Source organism: Salmo trutta, chromosome 16 (genome assembly GCF_901001165.1).
Source record: "Salmo trutta chromosome 16, fSalTru1.1, whole genome shotgun sequence".
NCBI classification, from domain to species: Eukaryota; Metazoa; Chordata; class Actinopteri; order Salmoniformes; family Salmonidae; genus Salmo; species Salmo trutta.
The window spans coordinates 28,222,124-28,247,501 of NC_042972.1; the positions used below are offsets into that span (position 1 = coordinate 28,222,124).

The window sequence follows — 25,378 nt, forward strand, 5'->3', positions numbered from 1 at the left end:
GTCTGAAGTTTGCCAATGAACATCTGAATGACTCAGAGGACAACTGGTGAAAGTGTTGTGGTCAGATGAGACCAAAATGGAGCTCTTTGACATCAACTCAACTCGCCGTGTTTGGAGGAGGAGGAATGCTGCCTATTACCCCAAGAACACCATCTCCACAGTCAAACAGCCTTCCCTGTAGCTCAGTTGGTAGAGCATGGTGTTTGAAACACCAGGGTTGTGGGTTCGATTCCCACGGGGGGCCAGCACAGAAAAAAAAAAAAAAATAAGAAATGTATGCATTCACTACTGTAAGTCGCTCTGGATAAGAGCGTCTGCTAAATGACGTAAATGAATGATAATGAAATGAAACATGGAGGTGGAAACATTATGCTTTGTGGGTGTTTTTCTGCTAAGGGGACAGGACAACTTCACCGCATCATTTGATGGGGCCATGTACTGTCAAATCTTGGGTGAGAACATCCTTCCCTCAGCCAGGGCATTGAAAATGGGTCGTGGATGGGTATTCCAGCATGACAATGACCCAAAACACACGACCAAGGCAACAAAGGAGTGGCTCAAGAAGAAGCACATTAAGGTCCTGGAGTGGCCTAGCCAGTCTCCAGACCTTAATCCCATAGAAAATCTGTGGAGGGAGCTGAAGGTTCGAGTTGCCAAACGTCAGCCTCAAAACCTTAATGACTTGGAGAAGATCTGCAAAGAGGAGTGGGACAAAATCCCTCCTGAGATGTGTGCAAACCTGGTGGCCAACTACAAGAAACGTCTGACCTCTGTGATTGCCAACAAGGGTTTTGCCACCAAGTACTAAGTCATGTTTTGCAGAGGGGTCAAATACTTATTTCCCTCATTAAAATGCAAATCCTTTTATAACATTTCTGACATGCGTTTTTCTGGATTTCTTTGTTGTTATTCTGTCTCTCACTGTTCAAATAAACCTACCATTAAAATTATAGACTGATCATTTCTTTGTCAGTGGGCAAACGTACAAAATCAGCAGGGGATCAAATACTTTTCCACCCCACTGTACTTACTATGACATGTGGTTGTCTCACCTAGCCATCTTAAGATGAATGCACTAAATGTAAGTCTCTCTGGATACGAGTGTCTGCTAAATGACTCAATGTCAAATGTTGCACCCGTGGATAACAAAACAAAAATCTGTCAATGCAAAACGCTGCATCCTCATCTGTAACATTCATGGATAGAATGAGCGCACTGGGCACCTCTCTGCATGGGATCCTTTGTCAGCTGGTGCCTAGTGCTGGTGATATCAGCTGTGACCTCAGAATTTGATTATACTGTATGGGTCTTGTGCAGTGTGTGTGTGTGTGTGTATATATATATATATATATATATATGCGTGTGCTCATGCATTACCTCCTAGTCTCTGGTCCTTGTCCTCGGAGGAGCTGCTGTGTAGTCCTGTCCTCACCTGGATAACACAGGGGTCAACGGTCAGGGTTCAGCTTATTACACAACCTCAGACAGGACTTGTACAATGTCCTCAGCTTCAACTCAGCAACCACAGACTCCTCCTGCTTTCTCTACTTCCATCTATCTCTAAGCCTTAGTTTGCCGGCCTCTGCGTTGCTACCCATATCAACACTCAGACAACATTAAGCTCCGTCATTGGTCACTCTTGACCACCCCCACCGCACTCACAATGGTTTGGCCCATTGACATCAAAGCCAGTTCCTGCATATCCTTTACATTACAATGAGCCACTGATGGTTGCTTAAACAAACTCTTATTAACACAGGTACACACACAAAACACACACCCATTTGGAGCATGTTCTATTCACCCCCCCACACCTTGCTCCATTTTATTTTATTGATTGATTTATTTGACCTTTAAGTCAGTTAAGAACAAATTCTTATTTACAATGACGGCCTACCCCTGCCAGTGGAGGAACAATTGTGCGCCGCCCTATGGGACTCCCAATCATAGCCGGATGTGATGCAGCCTGGATTCGAACCAGGGACTGCAGTGACGCCTCTTGTACTGAGATGCAGTGCCTTAGGCTGCTGGGCCACACGGGAGCCAATATTTTAGTTCTAGACCTAACCAAAAACCAAGCGTTCATGTCAGTGATTCATCTAATTTGCCCAAGAGAGAGACTGATAACAATAAGGAACACTTTACTGTTAAACACCAAAACAATCACCAAAGATCTATGGTGATATCAGATATTCATAAGAAGCTCAATTGTCTCAAGTTGCTGAAACATTTCTAATTTGAACAAGATGGTGAATTTACTGCATTCGGCAAATTTTGGACAGCAGATGCAATGAATTCTACAGCTAAACTCAATGGTTATTAACAAAGAACCATTATGCATAATATGTATTTCAAATTGGAAAATAAACAAATATGACAAGACAAACCACTTCATAGATGTAAAACACTTCTAGCACCACACAACGGATTGAAACTGCAATGAACCACATACTGACTTACTAGAAAGTCAAGGGAGATGCACCCCCTACACCACCACTAACCACACACACTACTGTATATACACATACTGTATGGGTGCGGACATGTGTACACAGAGTTAATCCCCTAATAAGCTCAAGAACCAGAGCCATTGTCAGACAGGACTGTCTGTCTGTCCCCCCACCAACTCCCCCATGACACAGCCACTCTACCCATTAACACGCACACGCACACACCCCCAGCTTCTACACCAGTAGGCTACACACTTTAAACACACAGGGATGTTTTTTGCAAAAGGAGCTCTATTTTGGTGGCCTTGACTCCATCTGAAATACACAGTGAAATGATTGAATACCTTAGCGAGTTTACCTCCTAGATTGGAAACATTTGTTATGGTATTCAAATCGAATTGCATGTGTCACATGCTTAGTAAACAACAGGTGTAGACTAATTGAAATGTTTCCTTTTGTATTTATTCTGGATCCCCATTAGCTGCTGCTACACACAATAAAACAATACTTAACACAACACATTATTACACACTACTCTACCATGACATACAGTACCAGTCAAAAGTTTGGACACACCTACTCATTCAAAAGGTCTTTATTTGGACTATTTTCTACATTGTAGAATAATAGTGAAGACATCTAAACTATGAAATAACACATATGGAATCAAAAGTGTTAAACAAATCAATATATATTTCAGATTCTTCAAAGTTGCCACCCTTTGCCTTGACAGATTTGCATACAAAAAGGTATTGTGTAGAAAGACATGACTTTACAATTAAAAATGACTGAAAATGTATGAATTCAGTGTATCGTTAGTTGTTTTGGATATTGTTTATGTCTAGGCCTAAAAGATTAGGACTATTTTCTAAGAGAACATGAAACCGTTAACATTTAACCTGTCTTCTCTCGAGATTAAAGTATTATTTACAATTTTACTGCAAGATATGAATTGCCACAATAATGTTTTTTCTTCAAATTATGTATTTTATTAAAACATAAAAATGAAATAGCCAACATCATCTTGAAAAGTAAAGGTTTTGTTTTTCCAGTTTTCCTTTTTTCCTAGTTTATTTTAGAAAAACAACAAAATTGGATGTTCTAAGTCCACAAAAATACTTAAACTACACCAGGAGACCACTTTTGAGGTCTGGGGAAAAAAAAAAAAAAAAAAAACGAAAAAAAAAAAAATAAATAAAAATAAATCGGAGAAATGTACATACATTTTTTTAATATATAAACGCAACATGTAAAGTGTTGGTCCCATGTTTCGTGAGCTGAAATATGCACAAAAAACGTATTTCTCAAATTGTTTGCACAAATTTGATTACATCCCTGTTAATGTGCATTTCTCCTTTGCCAAGATAATCCATTCACCTGACAGGTGTTGCATATCAAGAATTTGATTAAACAGCATAATCATTACACAGGTGCACCTTTTGCAGGGGACAATAAAATGGCAGCCTAAAATGTACAGTTTTGCCACACAACACAATGCCACAGATGTCTCAAGTTGAGGGAGCGTGCAATTGGCATGCTGACTGCAGGAATGTCTAGCAGAGCTATTGCCAGAGAATTGAATGTTCATTTCTCTACCATAAGCCACCTCCAACGTTGTTTTAGAAAATTCGTCAGTACGTCCAACCGGCCTCACAACTGCAGGCCACGTGTTACCACGCCAGCCCAGGACCTCCACATCAGACTTCTTTCCCTGCAGGATCATCTGAGACCAGCCACCCGGACAGCTGATGAAACAGCCATATTTCTGTCTGTAATAAACCCTTTTTGTAGGGGAAAACTCATTCTGATTGGCTGGGTCTGGCTCCCAAGTGGGTAGGCCTATGCCCTATGCATTTTTTTAAGTGACTAGTGATCCATTTATTAAAGTGCCTAATGATTGGAGTCGATGTAGGCAGCAGCCTCTGTGTTAGTGATGGCTATTTTTCAGTCTCTCGGTCCCAGCTTTGATGCACCTGTACTGACATCTTCTAGATGATTGCGGGGTGAACAGGCAGTGGCTCGGGTGGTTGTCGTCCTTGATCTTTTTGGCCTTCCTGTAACATCGAGTGCTGTAGGTGTCCTGGAGGGCAGGTACTTTGCCCCCGGTGATGGGTTGTGCAGACCGCACCACCCTCTGGAGAGCCCTGCGTTTGAGGGCGGTGTAGTTGCCATATCAGGCGGTGATACAGCCCGACAGGATGCTCTCAATTGTGCATCTGTAAAAGTTAGTGAGGGCGGTGTTGCACCTTCACCACTCTGTGTGGGTGGACCATTTCAGTTTGTCCGTGATGTGTACGCCAAGGAACTTTAAAAACTTTTCACCTTCTCCACTACTGTCCCGTTGATGTGGATAGGGGGGGTGCTCCCTCTGCTGTTTCCTGAAGTCCACAATCATCTCCTTTGTTTTGTTGACGTTGAGTGAGGTTGTTTTCCTGACACCACACTCAGAGTGCCCTCACCTCCTCCCTGTAGGCTGTCTCGTCATTGTTGGTAATCAAGCCCACTACTGTTGTGTCGTCTGCAAACATGATTATTGAGTTGGAAGAGTGCATGGCCACGCAGTCATGGGTGAACAGGGAGTAGAGGAGGGGGCTGAGCATGCACCCTTGTGGGGCCCCAGTGTTGAGGATCAGCGAAGTGGATATGTTTTTTCCTACCTTCACCACCTGGGGGGCGGCCCGTCAAAGTCTAGGACCCAATTGCCCAGGGCAGGGTTGAGACCCAGGGACTCAAGCTTAATGCTGAGCTTGGAGGGTACTATGGTGTTGAATACTGAGCTGTAGTCAATGAATAGCATTCTCACATAGGTATTTCTCTTCGGATAGAGATGGGATAGGGCAGTGTGATGGCGATTGCGTCGTCTGTGGAACTGTTGGGGCGGTATGCAAACTGAAGTGGGTCTAGGGTGGCAGGTAAGGTGGAGGTGATATGATCCTTGACTAGTCTCTCAAAGCACTTCAGACACACATTAAGCATCTCCAATCTAGAATTGGCTTCCTATTTCGCAACAAAGCATCCTTCACTCATGCTGTCAAACATACCCTCGTTTACCTCCTAGATTGGAAACATTTGTTATGGTATTCAAATCGAATTGCATGTGTCACATGCTTAGTAAACAACAGGTGTAGACTAATTGAAATGTTTCCTTTTGTATTTATTCTGGATCCCCATTAGCTGCTGCTACACACAATAAAACAATACTTAACACAACACATTATTACACACTACTCTACCATGACATACAGTACCAGTCAAAAGTTTGGACACACCTACTCATTCAAAAGGTCTTTATTTGGACTATTTTCTACATTGTAGAATAATAGTGAAGACATCTAAACTATGAAATAACACATATGGAATCAAAAGTGTTAAACAAATCAATATATATTTCAGATTCTTCAAAGTTGCCACCCTTTGCCTTGACAGATTTGCATACAAAAAGGTATTGTGTAGAAAGACATGACTTTACAATTAAAAATGACTGAAAATGTATGAATTCAGTGTATCGTTAGTTGTTTTGGATATTGTTTATGTCTAGGCCTAAAAGATTAGGACTATTTTCTAAGAGAACATGAAACCGTTAACATTTAACCTGTCTTCTCTCGAGATTAAAGTATTATTTACAATTTTACTGCAAGATATGAATTGCCACAATAATGTTTTTTCTTCAAATTATGTATTTTATTAAAACATAAAAATGAAATAGCCAACATCATCTTGAAAAGTAAAGGTTTTGTTTTTCCAGTTTTCCTTTTTTCCTAGTTTATTTTAGAAAAACAACAAAATTGGATGTTCTAAGTCCACAAAAATACTTAAACTACACCAGGAGACCACTTTTGAGGTCTGGGGAAAAAAAAAAAAAAAAAAAACGAAAAAAAAAAAATAAATAAAAATAAATCGGAGAAATGTACATACATTTTTTTAATATATAAACGCAACATGTAAAGTGTTGGTCCCATGTTTCGTGAGCTGAAATATGCACAAAAAACGTATTTCTCAAATTGTTTGCACAAATTTGATTACATCCCTGTTAATGTGCATTTCTCCTTTGCCAAGATAATCCATTCACCTGACAGGTGTTGCATATCAAGAATTTGATTAAACAGCATAATCATTACACAGGTGCACCTTTTGCAGGGGACAATAAAATGGCAGCCTAAAATGTACAGTTTTGCCACACAACACAATGCCACAGATGTCTCAAGTTGAGGGAGCGTGCAATTGGCATGCTGACTGCAGGAATGTCTAGCAGAGCTATTGCCAGAGAATTGAATGTTCATTTCTCTACCATAAGCCACCTCCAACGTTGTTTTAGAAAATTCGTCAGTACGTCCAACCGGCCTCACAACTGCAGGCCACGTGTTACCACGCCAGCCCAGGACCTCCACATCAGACTTCTTTCCCTGCAGGATCATCTGAGACCAGCCACCCGGACAGCTGATGAAACAGCCATATTTCTGTCTGTAATAAACCCTTTTTGTAGGGGAAAACTCATTCTGATTGGCTGGGTCTGGCTCCCAAGTGGGTAGGCCTATGCCCTATGCATTTTTTTAAGTGACTAGTGATCCATTTATTAAAGTGCCTAATGATTGGAGTCGATGTAGGCAGCAGCCTCTGTGTTAGTGATGGCTATTTTTCAGTCTCTCGGTCCCAGCTTTGATGCACCTGTACTGACATCTTCTAGATGATTGCGGGGTGAACAGGCAGTGGCTCGGGTGGTTGTCGTCCTTGATCTTTTTGGCCTTCCTGTAACATCGAGTGCTGTAGGTGTCCTGGAGGGCAGGTACTTTGCCCCCGGTGATGGGTTGTGCAGACCGCACCACCCTCTGGAGAGCCCTGCGTTTGAGGGCGGTGTAGTTGCCATATCAGGCGGTGATACAGCCCGACAGGATGCTCTCAATTGTGCATCTGTAAAAGTTAGTGAGGGCGGTGTTGCACCTTCACCACTCTGTGTGGGTGGACCATTTCAGTTTGTCCGTGATGTGTACGCCAAGGAACTTTAAAAACTTTTCACCTTCTCCACTACTGTCCCGTTGATGTGGATAGGGGGGGTGCTCCCTCTGCTGTTTCCTGAAGTCCACAATCATCTCCTTTGTTTTGTTGACGTTGAGTGAGGTTGTTTTCCTGACACCACACTCAGAGTGCCCTCACCTCCTCCCTGTAGGCTGTCTCGTCATTGTTGGTAATCAAGCCCACTACTGTTGTGTCGTCTGCAAACATGATTATTGAGTTGGAAGAGTGCATGGCCACGCAGTCATGGGTGAACAGGGAGTAGAGGAGGGGGCTGAGCATGCACCCTTGTGGGGCCCCAGTGTTGAGGATCAGCGAAGTGGATATGTTTTTTCCTACCTTCACCACCTGGGGGGCGGCCCGTCAAAGTCTAGGACCCAATTGCCCAGGGCAGGGTTGAGACCCAGGGACTCAAGCTTAATGCTGAGCTTGGAGGGTACTATGGTGTTGAATACTGAGCTGTAGTCAATGAATAGCATTCTCACATAGGTATTTCTCTTCGGATAGAGATGGGATAGGGCAGTGTGATGGCGATTGCGTCGTCTGTGGAACTGTTGGGGCGGTATGCAAACTGAAGTGGGTCTAGGGTGGCAGGTAAGGTGGAGGTGATATGATCCTTGACTAGTCTCTCAAAGCACTTCAGACACACATTAAGCATCTCCAATCTAGAATTGGCTTCCTATTTCGCAACAAAGCATCCTTCACTCATGCTGTCAAACATACCCTCGTAAAACTGACTATCCTACCAATCCTTGACTTCGGCGATGTCATTTACAAAATAGCCTCTAACACTACTCAGCAAATTGGATGCAGTCTATCACAGTGCCATCCGTTTTGTCACCAAAGCCTCATATACTACCCACCACTGCGACCTGTATGCTCTCGTCGCTTCATATTCGTCGCCAAACCCACTGGCTCCAGGTCATCTATAAGTCTTTGCTAGGTAAAAGCCCCGCCTTATCTCAGCTCACTGGTCACCATAGCAGCACCCACCCGTAGCACGCGCTCCAGCAGGTATATTTCACTGGTCACCCCCAAAGCCAATTCCTCATCCGGCCACCTTTCCTTCCAGTTCTCTGCTGCCAATGACTGGAACAAACTGCAAAACTCACTGAGGCTAGAGACTCATATCTCCCTCACTAGCTTTAAGCACCAGCTGTCAGAGCAGCTCACAGATCACTGCACATAGCCCATCTGTAAATAGCCCATCCAACTACCTCATCCCCATACTGTTATTTATTTTATTTATTTTGCTCCTTTGCACCCCAGTATCTCTACTTGCACACTCATCTTCTGCACATTTATCACTCCAGTGTTTAATTGCTATATTGTAATTATTTAGCCACTATGGCCTATCCATTGTCTTACCTCCCTTATCCTACCTCATTTGCACACACTGTATATAGACTTTTTTTTATTGTATTATTGACTGTATGTTAGTGATTCCATGTGTAACTGTGTTGTTGTTTGTGTGGCACTGCTTTGCTTTATCTTGGCCAGGTCGCAGTTGTAAATGATAACTTTTTCTCAACTAGCCTACCTGGTTAAATAAAGGTGAAATAAATAAAATGATGACAGAAGTGAGTGCTACGGGGCAATAGTCATTTAGTCCAGTTACCTTTGCTTTCTTGGGTACAGGAACAAATGGTGGCCATCTTGAAGCATGTGGGGACAGCAGACTGGGGTAGGGAGAGATTGAATATGTCCGTAAACACTCCAGCCAGCTGGTCTGCACATGCTCTGAGGACACGGCTAGGTATGGCGTCTTGGCAGGCAGCCTTGCGAGGGTTAACACGTTCAAAATGTCTTACGTCGGCCACGGAGAAGGAGAGCTCCCAGTCCTTGGGAGCAGGCCGCGTCGATGGCACTGTGTCATCCTCAAAACGGGCCGAAGAAGGTGCTTAGATTGTCTGGGAGCAAGACGGTGTCCGCAATGTGGCTGGTTTTTCCTTTGTAATCCGTGATTGTCTGTAGACCCTGCAACATACGTCTCGTGTCTGAGCCGTTGAATTGCGACTCCACTTTGTCCCTGTACTGACGTTTTACCTGTTTGATTGCCTTACGGAGGGAATAACTACACTGTTTGTATTGGACTATATCCCCAGTCACCTTGCCATGGTTAAATGCGGTGGTTCGCGCTATGATGAAACTGGCTCTCATGAGGACCGCCACAGGAAAGGAAGATCCAGAGTTACCTCTGCTGAAGAGAATAAATTCATTGGAGTTACCAGCCTAAGAAATCAGCAATTGAGTGCACCTCAGATTACAGCCCAAATTAATGCTTCACAGAGTTCAACAGACATATCAACATAAACTGTTCAGAGGAGTCTGCGTGAATCAGGCCTTCATGGTCGAATTGCTGCAAAGAAACGACTACTAAAGGACACCAATAAGAAGAAGAGACTTGCTTGGGCCAAGCAACCCAAGCAATGGACATTAGACCGGTGGAAATCTGTTCTTTGGTCTGATGAGTCCAAATGTGCAATTTTTGGTTCCAACCGCTGTGTCTTTGTGAGATGCAGAGTAGGTGAATGGATAACCTCTGCATGTGTGGTTCCCACCGTGAAGCATGGAGGAGGCGGTGTGATGGTGCTTTACTGGTGACACGGTCTGTTATTTATTTAGAATTCAAGGCACACTTAAACAGCATGGCTACCACAGCATTCTGCAGCGATACACTGTCCCATCTGGTTTGCGCTTAGTGGGACTATCAGTTGTTTTTCAACAAGACAATAAACCAACACCTCCAGGCTGTGTAAGGGATATTATACCAAGGAGAGTGATGTAGTGCTGCATCAGATGACCTGGACTCCTCAATCACCCGACCTCAACCCAATTCAGATGGTTTGGGGTGAGTTGGACCGCAGAGTGAAGGAAAAGCAGCCAACAAGTGCAAAAGCATTCCAGCTGACTACCTCATGAAGCTGGTTGAGAGAATGCCAAGAGTGTGCAAAGCTGTCATCAAGGCAAAGGGTGGCTACTTTGAAAAATCTCACATATAAAATATATTTTGATTAGGTTAACACTTTTTTGGTTACCACATGATTCCATGTGTTATTTCATAGTTTTGATGTCTCCACTATTATTCTACAATGTGGAAAATAGTACAAATTTTAAAAACTTGAATGAGTAGGTGTGTCCAAACATCTGACTGGTACTGTATAAAACTATGCAAAAAAATTAAATAACTTCAGTACCTATGTTTTGAATACTATGGTAATAGAGATAAGACAAATGCCAGTGGCAAGCAATATAGGGTTTTATTTAGGGGCCAGCCAGGCAGTGAATCAGAGCCCAGCATGATCTGTTCCATCTTAACCTTTTATGTCCAGGATCCATTACAGCTATTTAGATGGACTGATATACAACATCCTAGCTCATAAGGCCAAGGTACCAAGCCGAACTCTGAAAAAATGTGCATTAAAACAAGTCGTCTCTCGTTGAATAATGACAAACACTTAATTGAAAAGTCCCTGCTGTTGACCAAATCACTGAAGGGGCATAGGCGTCGGCTCCTTTTTTTTTGTTGCACGAACAGATGAAAAAAACCTTACCGAAGACCAAAACGTCACAAAATGTCATCATAATATTATGCACAGACTGTTCCAGATGGGAAGCATGCGGGTTCCTTGCACCCCAGGGCTGATCGAAAAACAGTAGAGACAAAGAGAAAGTTTGAATACAGAGAGTAAAAGAGAACTAGAAACAAGGGGAGAGATGGAAGTTGAGAGCGAGAGAACGTACTGTGACTTTTTGATTGGAGAGAGAGAGAAAGGAGTGTGTGTTCTGTAAGAGCAGAGTTTGTAGGCTCCAGTGATTGGGGGGTAAGTGTGTGCATAACACTCCCATGACATCATCACTGCTGTAGATGGCATCAGCCCAGAGCAGGTGCTGAGCTACAGCTGGGGCGGGCACTAATGTGTGAGTCCGTGTGTACACCTGGAGACGAGCTTCGTCTCCCCCCTCAGCTCTGGTCAGCCGGGTGTAGTCAGCTGAAATGCACTGGGGTAGCAAAAAAGGATTTGGTGCATATGTGTATTAAGGAAACACACACACACCGAGCACAGCTCTCAGACGAAGAGAGGCCCTCCTACCGTCACTCCCCTCTTTAAAAGCTCTGGCAGTAAATTCAGCACAAGTCCAGAACCATGGCCATTGTGGCACACCTCGTCTGACTGGCTGAGAGAACAAAGACTACAACACAACCACTGTTCTCAGACCAGTCTCCCTAAGGAGACACTGGGGGATATTCCAACATGTAGGCCTAGGTCTTAGACTAGTGGTCATCATGAGCACACTTAAAAGAGATGAACATCAAGGCGTGGTGGCAACTCACTCCAGTCCGAGTCGGACTCCACAGCCTTGCTCTCCCACCTGGACCATGCATCAACACTGTTGGCTAAGCAGAGACCACCAGGAATACAAAACACTATTGTCTCACAATAATATGATGTATACAAAGTACTATTGTCTCAGTCACATCCCAAAGTTTTACAAAACTTTTATTAGACAAGAACATTTGAGAGGAAACAGGAAATTTAAAGATAGGAGGAGCAGCAGTGTACAGAAGTGGAGTGTAATCTTGTGTGATGCTGAGAGTAAGGTGGGTTGGGGGCCATGGGGGGTGAATACCTAACTGAAGGAGAATAACAGGACACAGAGAGTGAAAGAAGGAAGGAGAATTCCAAAAATGGTGGGTCTTTGAAGAGAAAGACAAGGAATGTGGGTACCTTCTTGACCTTGGGCAATTATGGTGTACGTATGTGTGTGTTTGTGCACTAAAGAGGGGGTTGTTTAGGAAGAGATAAGGGACAGGACATATGGGCAGTGTGAATAATTGAGTTAAGGAAACTTTTTGTGGGGACAGAAGAGAGGGACTGAAGGGTTGAGTTAGTTAGGCAGTAATGGGCCTGAGAGGGCCGGTTCATTAACATGGCCACTAATGAGTGTCTTATCTATGCTAATATCTGAGGAGCCACAGGAGACCCTCCCTCAGTGTGTCTAGCACAAAGTATTTCACTTCTCAACTGGGGGTGTCTCCGTCAAGTCAGTGTGTGTATGCACGTTTGAGAGCCTCTTGTGTTATTAGGTAAACTAGTTTTAGCAAGTTTCCTCTAAGTGTGTGTGTGTGCTGAAGTCTCAGTGAATGGGTGTTCTGTCTGTACTTAGTGATGTGCACTGAGACAGACAGTGGTCTTTGGGGTGCCTTATGAAGTCTAGAGACAGAGCTTTTTGAAAAGCACGATTGCATCAGGTACCAAGGCATGTGACTGCTAGCATGACTAGTTCAAAGGAAGCATTAAAATCTCTGGCTGTGCAACAACAGATCAAGAGTTCAGCTGCATCCTAGCTGGATACAGGGGGCTAACCAATCACACACAGATGACTGACCTGACCCCACAACTATGCGGAGCAGCTACATGTTGAGGAAGATGCCAAGAGACAGAGTGTGAGAGAGAAGTATCATTAGAGAAAAGAGGGAAAGATACTGTGTATGTGTCTTATCAGTCTTACCTTTCCCTTGGTGCCCTCTCCCTTCTGTCATCATACCCACTGTGTATGTGTCTTATCAGTCTTACCTTTCCCTTGGTGCCCTCTCCCTTCTGTCATCATACCCACTGTGTATGTGTCTTATCAGTCTTACCTTTCCCTTGGTGCCCTCTCCCTTCTGTCATCATACCCACTGTGTATGTGTCTTATCAGTCTTACCTTTCCCTTGGTGCCCTCTCCCTTCTGTCATCATACCCACTGTGTATGTGTCTTATCAGTCTTACCTTTCCCTTGGTGCCCTCTCCCTTCTGTCATCATACCCACTGTGTATGTGTCTTATCAGTCTTACCTTTCCCTTGGTGCCCTCTCCCTTCTGTCATCATACCCACTGTGTATGTGTCTTATCAGTCTTACCTTTCCCTTGGTGCCCTCTCCCTTCTGTCATCATACCCACTGTGTATGTGTCTTATCAGTCTTACCTTTCCCTTGGTGCCCTCTCCCTTCTGTCATCATACCCACTGTGTATGTGTCTTATCAGTCTTACCTTTCCCTTGGTGCCCTCTCCCTTCTGTCATCATACCCACTGTGTATGTGTCTTATCAGTCTTACCTTTCCCTTGGTGCCCTCTCCCTTCTGTCATCATACCCACTGTGTATGTGTCTTATCAGTCTTACCTTTCCCTTGGTGCCCTCTCCCTTCTGTCATCATACCCACTGTGTATGTGTCTTATCAGTCTTACCTTTCCCTTGGTGCCCTCTCCCTTCTCAAACATCATCTTCAGGCTGTTGAGAGGCACGCTGGGTTTCTCGATGGGTGTGCAGGGGCTGGGTGGCACCACCTCGTCTTCCACCTGCATCAGCTCTTTCTCCTCCTCTCGCTCGCTTGGCCGCTGCGCTTTCTTCTCCATCCCTCTCGGTCCCTCCTCGGCTATAGCTGCTGCTGCAGGATACTGGAAGTGGCTGACGGCTGTGCTTTGACCACCCTGAGTGTTCAGGGATTCCGGAGACTTGGCTGGGGTAAGGTGCTCGGTCGGGGGGGTTGGTTTTGGTACAACAGAGGGGGAGAGGCGGGCACGGGGTGGCCCGTTGGATAGCGGGGCGGGTCTGTCTTGGCAAGGACCTGGCTGCTCCCAGCGCTTCTTCAGAACACTCAGGTTCCCTGAACGCAGGGTGGGAGGCAGGCTCTCCACTGACTGACAGGAAGAAGAAGAGGAGAGCAGATTAGTGAATGGTCAACAGGAAGAATGTCTTGAAGTTACTGACTAAAGCAATGTCTTGAAAGAGGTACAGAGATAATTGTGTGTAGGAGTAGTCTTGTATCAGAAATACGGTACCAATTTCTAACAGTTAATAATACAAATAGTCAGTCTAATTTTTCAACTGTGTTGGATCAAATGACTGAACAAGCTAGAATGAAACCATTACCAACTAAATAGTCATCACCAGTTGCTTCCTACATCTACCAGTCAATCATGTCCTGTATTATGTAATCCAATTCCAAGCACCGAGACTGCAACCAAATGAACAGGAAAAAACGGAGGAAAAATCAAAAGCTCATAACTTTCTTCCTGAGGCCACTTTGGGAAAATACTTTGCGGACAGCAGTAGTTACTGACGTGGAAGAAAATTCAAATTAGATAAGCAGCTGTTCCCAGAGTTGGTCCAGGAAAGAGATATGTTGTCACATTAGCTGAAGTCAGAGCTGGCAACCATCAGCTGCTGCACAATCAGAGAGAGCAGAACTAAACATGGAGACCTCTTTCCCAACCGCATTCCATTCTGTGGTAACCTACCTCACCTTGTCCTGAAAGTACAGAGAGGGTTCTCTGCTCTGCATATAGGCTCAACCATCCATGAAGCTCCCAACTCATAACTGATGCCGAGTATCAAGCTGAACTATTAGAGGACAACAATACTCCACTGTGTGACGTCCATGAGTTTGATTTTCACTAGAAAATATGGAAATGAAAACCCGCTTGGAAACAGTCTGTGTAATATGGGGAAGTTCTGAAAAGGTATGCAAAACAATATGGCCCTTTGAAAGCAGAATTGAGTCAACTAATGAACTAATAAAGTTAAGTTTACATGGGGAACTCGATGGTCCTGTCATGGAACCGCACTGGGCTATAGTAAACAGAGCCCAACTCAATACAAACCACCTAAATCACACAGTTCACACCCATGAAGAAGAGAAATAATATGTATTCTAAGTGGTAAAAGGACATCCATAACACAAGCCCCAAGCAGTAGGTAACCAACATCCACAACTCCCTAACAAAGAACAAACCTGACTTTTCCCTTCAACGTGATGGTCAACCATATAGCATTGGAGGTGCACACAAACTTGAGAGATATATAAAAAGCTGACACGAATTCCCAATGTCATCGCATTGACCACACACACACACACACACACACACACACACACACACACCACACACACAATTCCAACAAACCTAACCTGCAAAATACATCAAGCCATGTTCCACCAACAAAGGATGTGACAGAAACTAGATGGAAACACATGAAAAAAGAGCAGAGCTTAAGGGAAGACTGAACGAAGGGAAAGCAGGTCAGAGAATCCCAATAATTATCTTTGTGAGAGCAACTGGAGTACAATAAGTACAAAAGAAAAGGAGCAGCAGACAATGAAAAGTTTGTTCCTGTTTTTTGAAAAGAGAAGTGGTGAAACCTGTGAGAGCGAGACGAAACGAGGTGTAGCGGGGAGGCTAGGTGACAGGCAGGGGGAGAGTGTCCTGTAGCTGGAATCAGTCTGCAGTCCTTCCCTCTGGTCTGTGCTAAGTGAGAGTGATCAAGCTCTCCCAGATGTTAGCAGTTAGAAAAACTCTGCATGTAAGAACTAGCCCACCCCCCATCAAGACCAGGAGAGAGAGACTGAGGCGGGAAGGGGGGGGGGTAATACCCCAGGACACCAGAAAATGACACATTTGGTAAAAGGTTTAACGCTTTGCTGGCTGAGTCTTATTATTTTTTTTTTAACTTTAGTTCACACTTCCCTTATTGTTTATCCCCAAATAAAGATTTTAAATATATGTTGTTATTTTTGTGTAAATCCAGCTCAAACACAGCTGAAGGTTCAGGGATTCCATTTTTTTGTGAGCAAAATGTATTTATTTTTTAAACTTTATTTCACCTTTATTTAACCAGGTAGGCCAGTTGAGAACAAGTTCTCATTTACAACTGCGACCTGGCCAAGATAAAGCAAAGCAGTGCAACAAAAACAACACAGAGTTACACATAAACAAACGTACAGTCAAGAACACAATAGAAAAGAAAAATAGAAAAAACTGTACAGTGTGTGCAAATCTACAAGAGTAGGGAGGTGGGCAATAAACAGGCCATAGAGGCGAAATAATTACAATTTAGCATTAATACTGGAGTGATGGATGTGCAGATGATGAGTAGAGATACTGGGGTGCAAAAGAGCAAGAGGGTAAGTAATAACATGGGGATGAGGTAGTTGAGTGTGCCATTTACAGATTGGCTGCATACAGGCACAGTGATATGTAAGCTGCAGTGACAGCTGTTGCTCAAAGTTGGAGAGGGAGATATAAGACTCCAGCTTCAGAGATTTATGCAAATCGTTCCAGTCATTGGCAGCAGAGAACTGGAAGGAAAGGCGGCCAAAGGAAGTGATGGCTTTGGGGATGACCAGTGCAATTTACCTGCTGGAGCGCGTGCTACGGGTGGGTGTTGCTATGGTGACCAGTGAGCTGAGATAAGGCGGGGTTTTACCTAGCAAAGACTTGTAGATGACCTGGAGCCAGTGGTTTGGCGACGGATATGTAGTGAGGGCCAGCCAACGAGAGCATACAGGTCACAGTGGTAGGTAGTATACGGGCCTTTGGTGACAAAACGGATGGCACTGTGATAGACTGCATCCAATTTGCTGAGTAAAGTGTTGAAGGCTATTTTGTAAATGACGTCGCCAAGTCAAGGATTGGTAGGATAGTCAGTTTTACGAGGGTGTTTGGCAGCATGAGTAAAGGGGGCTTTGATGCGAAATAGGAAGCTGATTCTAGATTTAATTTTGGATTGGAGATGCTTAATGTGAGTCTGGAAGGAGAGTTTACAGTCTGATTGACACCTAGGTATTTGTAGTTGTCCACATATTCTAGGTCAGAACCGTCCAGAGTAGTGATGCTTGTCGTGCGGGCAACGATCGGTTGAAGAGCATGCACTTAGTTTTACTAGCATTTAAGAGCAGTTGGAGGCCACGGAAGGAGCGTTGTATGGCGTTGAAGCTCATTTGGAGGTTTGTTAGCACAGTGTCCAAAGGGCCAGATGTAGTTGTGGCCAAAAGTTAAGAGAATGACACAAATATTAATTTCCACAAAGTTTGCTGCTTCAGTGTCTTTAGATATTTTTGTCAGATGTTACTATGGAATACTGAAGTATACTGCTCAAAAAAATAAAGGGAACACTTAAACAACACATCCTAGATCTGAATGAAAAAATCTTATTAAATACTTTTTTCTTTACATAGTTGAATGTGCTGACAACAAAATCACAAAAAAATAATCAATGGAAATCCAATTTATCAACCCATGAAGGTCTGGATTTGGAGTCGCACTCAAAATTAAAGTGGAAAATCACACTACAGGCTGATCCAACTTTGATGTAATGTCCTTAAAACAAGTAAAAATGAGGCTCAGTAGTGTGTGCCTGGGCATGCTCCTGATGAGGTGGCAGATGGTCTCCTGAGGGATCTCCTCCCAGACCTGGACTAAAGCATCTGCCAACTCCTGGACAGTCTGTGGTGCAACGTGGCATTGGTGGATGGAGCGAGACATGATGTCCCAGATGTGCTCAATTGGATTCAGGTCTGGGGAACGGGCGGGCCAGTCCATAGCATCAACGCCTTCCTCTTGCAGGAACTGCTGACACACTCCAGCCACGAGGTCTAGCATTGTCTTGCATTAGGAGGAACCCAGGGCCAACCGCACCAGCATATGGTCTCACAAGGGGTCTGAGGATCTCATCTCGGTACCTAATGGCAGTCAGGCTACCTCTGACGAGCACATGGAGGGCTGTGCGGCCCCCCAAAGAAATGCCACCCCACACCATGACTGACCCACCGCTAAACCGGTCATGCTGGAGGATGTTGCAGGCAGCAGAACGTTCTCAACGGCGTCTCCAGACTCTGTCCCGTCTGTCACGTGCTCAGTGTGAACCTGCTTCATCTGTGAAGAGCACAGGGCGCCAGTGGCGAATTTGCCAATCTTGGTGTTCTCTGGCAAATGCCAAACGTCCTGCACGGTGTTGGGCTGTAAGCACAACCCCCACCTGTGGACGTCGGGCCCTCATACCACCCTCATGGAGTCTGTTTCTGACCGTTTGAGCAGACACATGCACATTTGTGGCCTGCTGGAGGTCATTTTGCAGGGCTCTGGCAGTGCTTCTCCTGCTCCTTCTTGCACAAAGGCGGAGGTACCGGTCCTGCTGCTGGTTGTTGCCCTCCTACGGCCTCCTCCACGTCTCCTGATGTACTGGCCTGTCTCCTGGTAGCGCCTCCATGCTCTGGACACTACGCTGACAGACACAGCAAACCTTCTTGCCACAGCTCGCATTGATGTGCCATCCTGGATGAGCTGCACTACCTGAGCCACTTGTGTGGGTTGTAGACTCCATCTCATGCTACCACTAGAGTGAAAGCACCGCAAGCATTCAAAAGTGATCAAAACACCAGCCAGGAAGCATAGGAACTGAGAAGTGGTTTGTGGTCCCCACCTGCAGAACCACTCCTTTATTGGGGGTGTCTTGCTAATTCCATATAATTTCCACCTGTTGTCTATTCCATTTGCACAACAGCATGTGAAATTTATTGTCAATCAGTGTTGCTTCATAAGTGGACAGTTTGATTTCACAGAAGTGTGATTGACTTGGAGTTACATTGTGTTGTTTAAGTGTTCCCTTTATTTTTTGAGCAGTGTATAATTACAAGCATTTCATAAGTGTCAAAGGCATTTATTGACAATTGCATGAAGTTGATGCGAAGAGTCATTATTTGCAATGTTGAACCTTCTTTTTCAAGACCTCTGCAATCCGCCCTGGAATGCTGTCAATTAACTTCTGGGCCACATCCTGGCTGATGGCAGCCCTTTCTTGCATAATCAATGCTTGGAGTTTGTCAGAATTTGTGGGTTTTTGTTTGTCCACCCGCCTCTTGAGGATTGACCAGAAGTTCTCAATGGGATTAAGGTCTGGGGAGTTTCCTGGCCATGGACCCAATATATCGATGTTTTGTTCCCCGAACCACTTAGTTATCACTTTTGCCTTATGGCAAGGTGCTCCATCATGCTGGAAAAGGCATTGTTCGTCACCAAACTGTTCCTGGATGGTTGGGAGAAGTTGCTCTCGGAGGATGTGTTGGTACCATTCTTTATTCATGGCTGTGTTCTTAGGCAAAATTGTGAGTGAGCCCACTCCCTTGGCTGAGAAGCAACCCCACATATGAATGGTCTCAGGATGCTTTACTGTTGGCATGACACAGGACTGATGGTAGCGCTCACCTTGTCTTCTCCGGACAAGCTTTTTTCCAGATGCCCCAAACAATTGGTAAGGGGATTCAGAGAAAATGACTTTACCCCAGTTCTCAGCAGTCCAATCCCTGTACCTTTTGCAGAATATCACTCTGTCCCTGATGTTTTTCCTGGAAAAAAGTGGCTTCTTTGCTCCCCTTCTTGACACCAGACCATCACTGTGTGTGCAGATGCACTCACACCTGCCTGCTGCCATTCCTGAGCAAGCTCTCCACTGGTGGTGCCCCGATCCAACAGCTGAATCAACTTAGGAGACGGTCCTGGCACTTGCTGGACTTTCTTGGGCGCAACAGTTGAACCGCTCTCCTTGAACTTCTTGATGATCCGATAAATGGTTGATTTAGGTGCAATTTTACTAGCAGCAATGTCCTTGCCTGTGAAGCCCTTTTTGTGCAAAGCGATGATGACGGCGCGTGTTTCCTTGCAGGTAACCATGTTTGACAGAGGAAGAACAATGATTCCAAGCACCACCCTCCTTTTGAAGCTTCCAGTCTGTTATTCAAACTCAATCAGCATGACAGAGTGATCTCCAGCCTTGTCCTCGTCAACACTCACACCTGTGTTAACAAGAGAATCACTGACATGATGTCAGCTGGTCCTTGTGTGGCAGGGCTGAAATGCAGTGGAAATGTTGTTGGGGGATTCAGTTCATTTGCATGGCAAAGAGGGTCTTTGCAATTAATTTCAATTCATCTGATCACTCTTCATAATATTCTGGAGTATATGCAAATTACCATCATACAAACTGAGGCAACAGACTGAAATTAATATTTGTGTCATTCTCAAAACTTTTGGCCACAACTGTATACAGAATGGTGTCGTCTGCGTAGAGGTGGATCTGAGAATCACCAGTAGCAAGAGCGACATCATTGATACATACAAAGAAAAGAGTCGGCCCGAGAATTGAACCCTGAGGCACCCCCATAGAGACTGCCAGAGGTCCGGACAACAGGCCCTCCGATTTGACACACTGAACTCTGAGAAGTAGTTGGTGAACCAAGTGAGGCAGTCATTTGAGAAGCCAAGGCTAACGAGTCTGCCGATAAGAATGCAGTGATTAACAGAGTCGAAGGCCTTGGCCAGGTCGATGAAGATGGCTGCACAGTACTGTCTTTTATCGATGCCGGTTATGATAGTGTTTAGGACCTTGAGCGTGGCTGAGGTGTACCCATGACCAGCTCGGAAACCAGATTGCATAGTGGAGAAGGTACAGTGGGATTCGAAGTTGGTCGGTGATCTGTTTAATAACTTGGCTTTCGAAGATTTTAGAAAGGCAGGGCAAGATGGATATAGGTCTATAACAGTTTGGGTCTAGACTATCTCCCGTTTGAAGAGGGGGATGACCGCGGCACCTTTTCAGTCTTTTGGGATCTTAGACGATACAAAAAAAAGAGAAAAAAAAGGAGGTTGAATAGGCTAGTAATAAGGGTTGCAACAATTTCGGTGGATAATTTTAGAAAGAGAGGGTCCAAATTGTCTAGCCCAGCTGATTTGTAGGGATACAGATTTTACAGCTCTTTCAGAACATCAGCTGTCTGGATTTGGGTGAAGGAGAAGCGGGGGGGGGGGGGGGCAAGCTGCTGCAGGGTGTGCTGAGATGTTGGCCAGGGTAGCCAGGTGGAAAGCATGGCCAGCCGTGGAAAAATGCTTATTGAAATTCTCAAATCTATGATAATCATCGGTGGTGACAGTGTTTCCTAGCCTCAGTGAAGTGGGCAGCTGGGAGGAAGTGCTCTTATTCTCCATGGACTTTAGTGTCCCAAAACTTTTTGGAATTCGTGCTACAGGAAGCAAATTTCTGTTTGAAAAAGCTAGCCTTAGCTTTCCTAACTGACTGAATATATTGGTTCCTGACGTCCCTGAAAAGTTGCATATCGCGTGGGCTATTCGATGCTAATGCAGAACGCCACAGGATGTTTTTGTGTTGGTCAAGGGCAGTCAAGTCTGGGGGGAACCAAGGGCTATATCTGTTCTTAGTTCTACATTTTTTTAACAGGGCATGCTTATTTAAGATGGAGGAAAGCACTTTTAAAGAGCAACCAGGCATCCTCTACTGACGGGATGAGGTCAATGTCCTTCCAGGATACCAGGGCCTGGTCGATTAGAAAGGCCTGCTCGCGGAAGTGTTTTAGGGAGCGTTTGACAGTGATGAGGGGTGGTTGTTTGACCGCGGACCCATTACGCACGCAGCCAATGATCGCTGAGATCCTGGTTGAAGACAGCAGAGGTGTATTTAGAGGGCAAATTGGTCAAGATGATATCTAAGAGGGTGCTCATGGTTATGGATTTAGGGTTGTACATGGTAGGTTCCTTGATAATTTGTGTGAGATTGAGGGCATCTAGCTTAGATTGTAGGACGGCCGGGGTGTTAGGCACGTCCCAGTTTAGGTCACCTAACAGTACGAACTCTGAAGATAGATGGGGGGGCGAACAATTCACATATGGCGTCCAGGGCACAGCTGGGGGCTGAAAGGGGTCTATAACAAGCGGCAACGGTGAGAGACTTGTTTCTGGAAAGGTGGATTTTTAAAAGTAGAAGCTCAAATTGTTTGGGCACAGACCTGGATAGTATGACAGAAGTCTGCAGGCTCTCTCTGCAGTAGATTGCAACTCCGACCCCTATCTTGTCGGAAAATGTTAGTTAGGGATGGAAATATCAGGATTTTTGGTGGCCTTCCTAAGCCAGGATTCAGACACGGCTACGACATCTGGGTCGGCGGAGTGTGCTAAAGCAGTGAATAAAACCAACTTAGGGAGAAGGCTTCTAATGTTAACATGCATGAAATCAATGCTTTTACGGTTACAGAAGTCAACAAATGAGAGTGCCTGGGGAATGCGAGTGATGCTGGGGGCTGCAGGGCCTGGGTTAACCTCTACATCACCAGAGGAACAGAGGATGAGTAGGATAAGAGTACGGCTAAAGGCTAAAAGAACTGGTTGTCTAGTGCGTTCGGAATAGAGTAAAAGGAGCAGGTTTCTGGATGCGGAAGAATAGATTCAGGGCATAATGTACAGGCAAGGACATGGTAGGATGTGAGTACAGTGGAGGTAAGCCTAGGCATTGAGTGACGATGGGAGAGGTTGTCTCTGGAGGCACCATTTAAGCCAGGTGTGGTCACCGCATGTGTGTGTGTGTGGGGGGGGGGGGGGGGGGGGGGGCTTAGCTAAGGCATAGTGAGCAGGGCTGGAGGTTCTACAATGAAATAAGACAAAAATCACTGACCAAAACAGCAATAGACAAGGCATATTGACATTAGGGAGAAGCATGTGTAGCCGAGTGATCATAGGGTCCAGTGAGTAGCTAGGTGAGCTGGAGGCACAGCGATTCAGACAGCTAGCAGGCCTGGGGTAGCAGATGGGCCTTAGGGGGACGTCGCAACGGGAGAGCCTGTTGAAACCCTCTCGGACGGTTACGTCGGCAGACCAGTCGTGATGGATCGGTGGGGCTCCGTGTCGGCAGCAAAGGGTCCAGGCCAATTGGCAAGAGGTAATTAAAGCCCAGGAATTGTCTGATGGATCTCTTTGGCTAGCCGGGAGATGTGCCTAGCTCGAGGCTAGCTCCAGGCTAACTGGTGCTTGCATCGGGACAGAGACGTTAGCCAGGAGCAGCCACTCGGATAGCAGCTAGCTAGCTGCGATGATCCGGTGTAAAGGTTCAGAGCTTGCGGTAGGAATCCGGAGATGTGGTAGAGAAAAGCAGTCCGATATGCTCTGGGTTGATATCGCGCTGTGCAGACTTGCAAGAATTGACCAGACTGAGGCTGGCAGATGTCCAATTAACAGTGATGACTGCTAGCAGTGGCTAACTGACTACTAGCTTGTTTGCTGGTTCCGGTTCTAAAGTATAAAAAAAAAATAGCAGATCTATACCACATTGGGTGATGTCAGAGCCATACCCATGCACTGATGTCATGTTGCAAAACCTCATGCTGGCAGTGTTGAGATCTGTGATGCCATATCACATCACATCATGACGTTCATATTCCTGACGGTGTTGTTGTACAAAACCAAACTCTTCACCGTTGTCCTCAAGAAGATAGTGTAAACTACAACACATGATGTTGTTCTGTCTAACCTATGGAGCCATCTCGGTCAGTGACAGTCAGGTTCCTGCTATAAGCAGCTAAGTTTCACCATTACCGCTACTGAACACACACACTTACTTCCAGGTCAGAACCCAAACTGTGACTCAGTCTGACTGACTCAGCAGCAGGGAGGACCCCAGCAGAAGGGAGGACCACATATTGAGAGTACAGTAAGCCACCATGATAGCTCTTAAGGAGTGGAACATTCATTCCCCTATAAAACGATCATTAACTTCTGCGTGTCTTTTGCGGTTCGAAAACATAATAGATGTCATTAAGAAGAAATAATAATACCTGTAATTACATACAGAACAATTACTGCTAATGGTCACAGTTGAATGGGGGGGGGTTGAGATTCCACAGTCAACATAATATTAGGAACACTACAGGAGGCTCCTTACAGTTTATTTGTGGACCACCATGCCATCTCATAGTCTCATGTTAAATTGTTTTAGTCCCATGTAATCTGTCAGTTGCAAATGTTCAAGTAATCCTTCATTATGACATCACTGCTGTTTGACCTGGAAATACACAAGGACCGAACAATGTCTGAAAAGTTACAACTCCTGACCCCTATGCTCCATACCGCAACACAGAAGACTGCCTTTCAGGTATCTCAGAAAGCAGAGACCTCTCTTCCTCCTTCCATGGAAAATTTACAGCCCACCCTTGACACCAGTGTTGCCTGCCTGCCTCTCGGCGTGCACACACACACAAACAATTGTGCTGACTGGACCTGTTTAACTCAGCAGAGACAGGAAGGAACAGCATGCACCACACAGTAAGAGCAGTGTGTGTGTGGCTCTGAATAACTAAGAAAGGACCTTGTGTGTAAACAATATTTGTCTACAACTACTTGAGCCTCTCCACAATGTTGTGTCACGCAGGGCAACTCCTGTGTTACAATCTAGGTCCAGATTCACCGGCATCTAGGTAACCAATGATCAGAATACATTCCCCATCTATCAGCCATTGGAAATGGTAGTTACCTTGCACTCCTGCATGACATCGGCTGATCACTTATTCCCTGTTCCCTTGTCCACTTCTCCAGCACTGCCCAACAGATAAAGACAACTATCCCAAGAGGGAATTATTTTGGGATTAGTCGACTGAGTCAGGATTAGGGTCACGACTGCCAGCCCATCACAATAAGTGACCAGGCAGAGCTAGGCTTGCACTCAGTGTGTGTGTTCCTCAGCCGGGATGAGAATAATAATGTGTGTGGGAGGTAGTTTTTGAAAAGGCCCACTAAAAAGGAGGCAGACATTTTACAATGTGAATGATAAAGTACTTTATCCTATTTACTCACTGTCAAGCATAAGTAGCCTAAGCAGAGAAGAGAGCACAAAACCACTCTGGCATACACACTTGAGCATATCACTGGTAACAGAGTCAAAGAGACAGGGTCTTGACCAAGAGGACAGCTCCACAAGTGTATCACTGAACTGGTGACTGTGTGTCTGATGTAATGACGTCACCTCCTGTAATTCCATGAGTGGGCCTCCTGTTGGGGATCTGAATGGAGATACTCACTGCTTTCTTCTTCTCTGCATTGGACTCCTCAGCAGCTCTCTGGTACCTGTGGGAGAGAGAAGCAACATTGACCTCTGCTGATCAAGAGAAGAGGTGCACACAAAGTGGACCAAAGCATTTCCAACATTGGCATTATACTGGGAATGGAAGTTTGCATTGGTGTTGAATCAATAATATCCTCAGAGGTTTTGCAGGTCTGAAGAGAAGGTAGGTGAGCAATAAATATAAAAAGGGTTTAGTGAGGCTTC

At 45.0% G+C, this 25,378-nt stretch overlaps 1 protein-coding gene and 1 non-coding gene across 5 annotated transcripts in view; one reads left to right on the top strand and one right to left on the bottom strand.

The window, feature by feature from the left end:
* Positions 1-25,378, bottom strand: part of LOC115150479 (LIM domain and actin-binding protein 1) — a 51,096-nt gene that overhangs the window by 5,867 nt on the left and 19,851 nt on the right. For 2 of the 4 annotated variants that reach the window (XM_029693800.1, XM_029693801.1), the window contains 3 exons: positions 25,131-25,176; positions 13,690-14,142; positions 1,378-1,432 (listed from right to left, as the gene is read on the bottom strand). In XM_029693800.1, coding sequence (XP_029549660.1) covers positions 1,378-1,432; positions 13,690-14,142; positions 25,131-25,176 — 554 coding nt within the window. Of the gene's footprint in view, positions 1-1,377; positions 1,433-13,689; positions 14,143-14,742; positions 14,888-25,130; positions 25,177-25,378 lie in introns of those variants that run through there. The other 2 variants (XM_029693802.1, XM_029693803.1) reach the window with 2 other exon arrangements.
* trnas-uga (transfer RNA serine (anticodon UGA)) lies at positions 169-244 on the top strand. The gene has a single exon. It is a non-coding gene; the product is annotated as a tRNA-Ser (tRNA).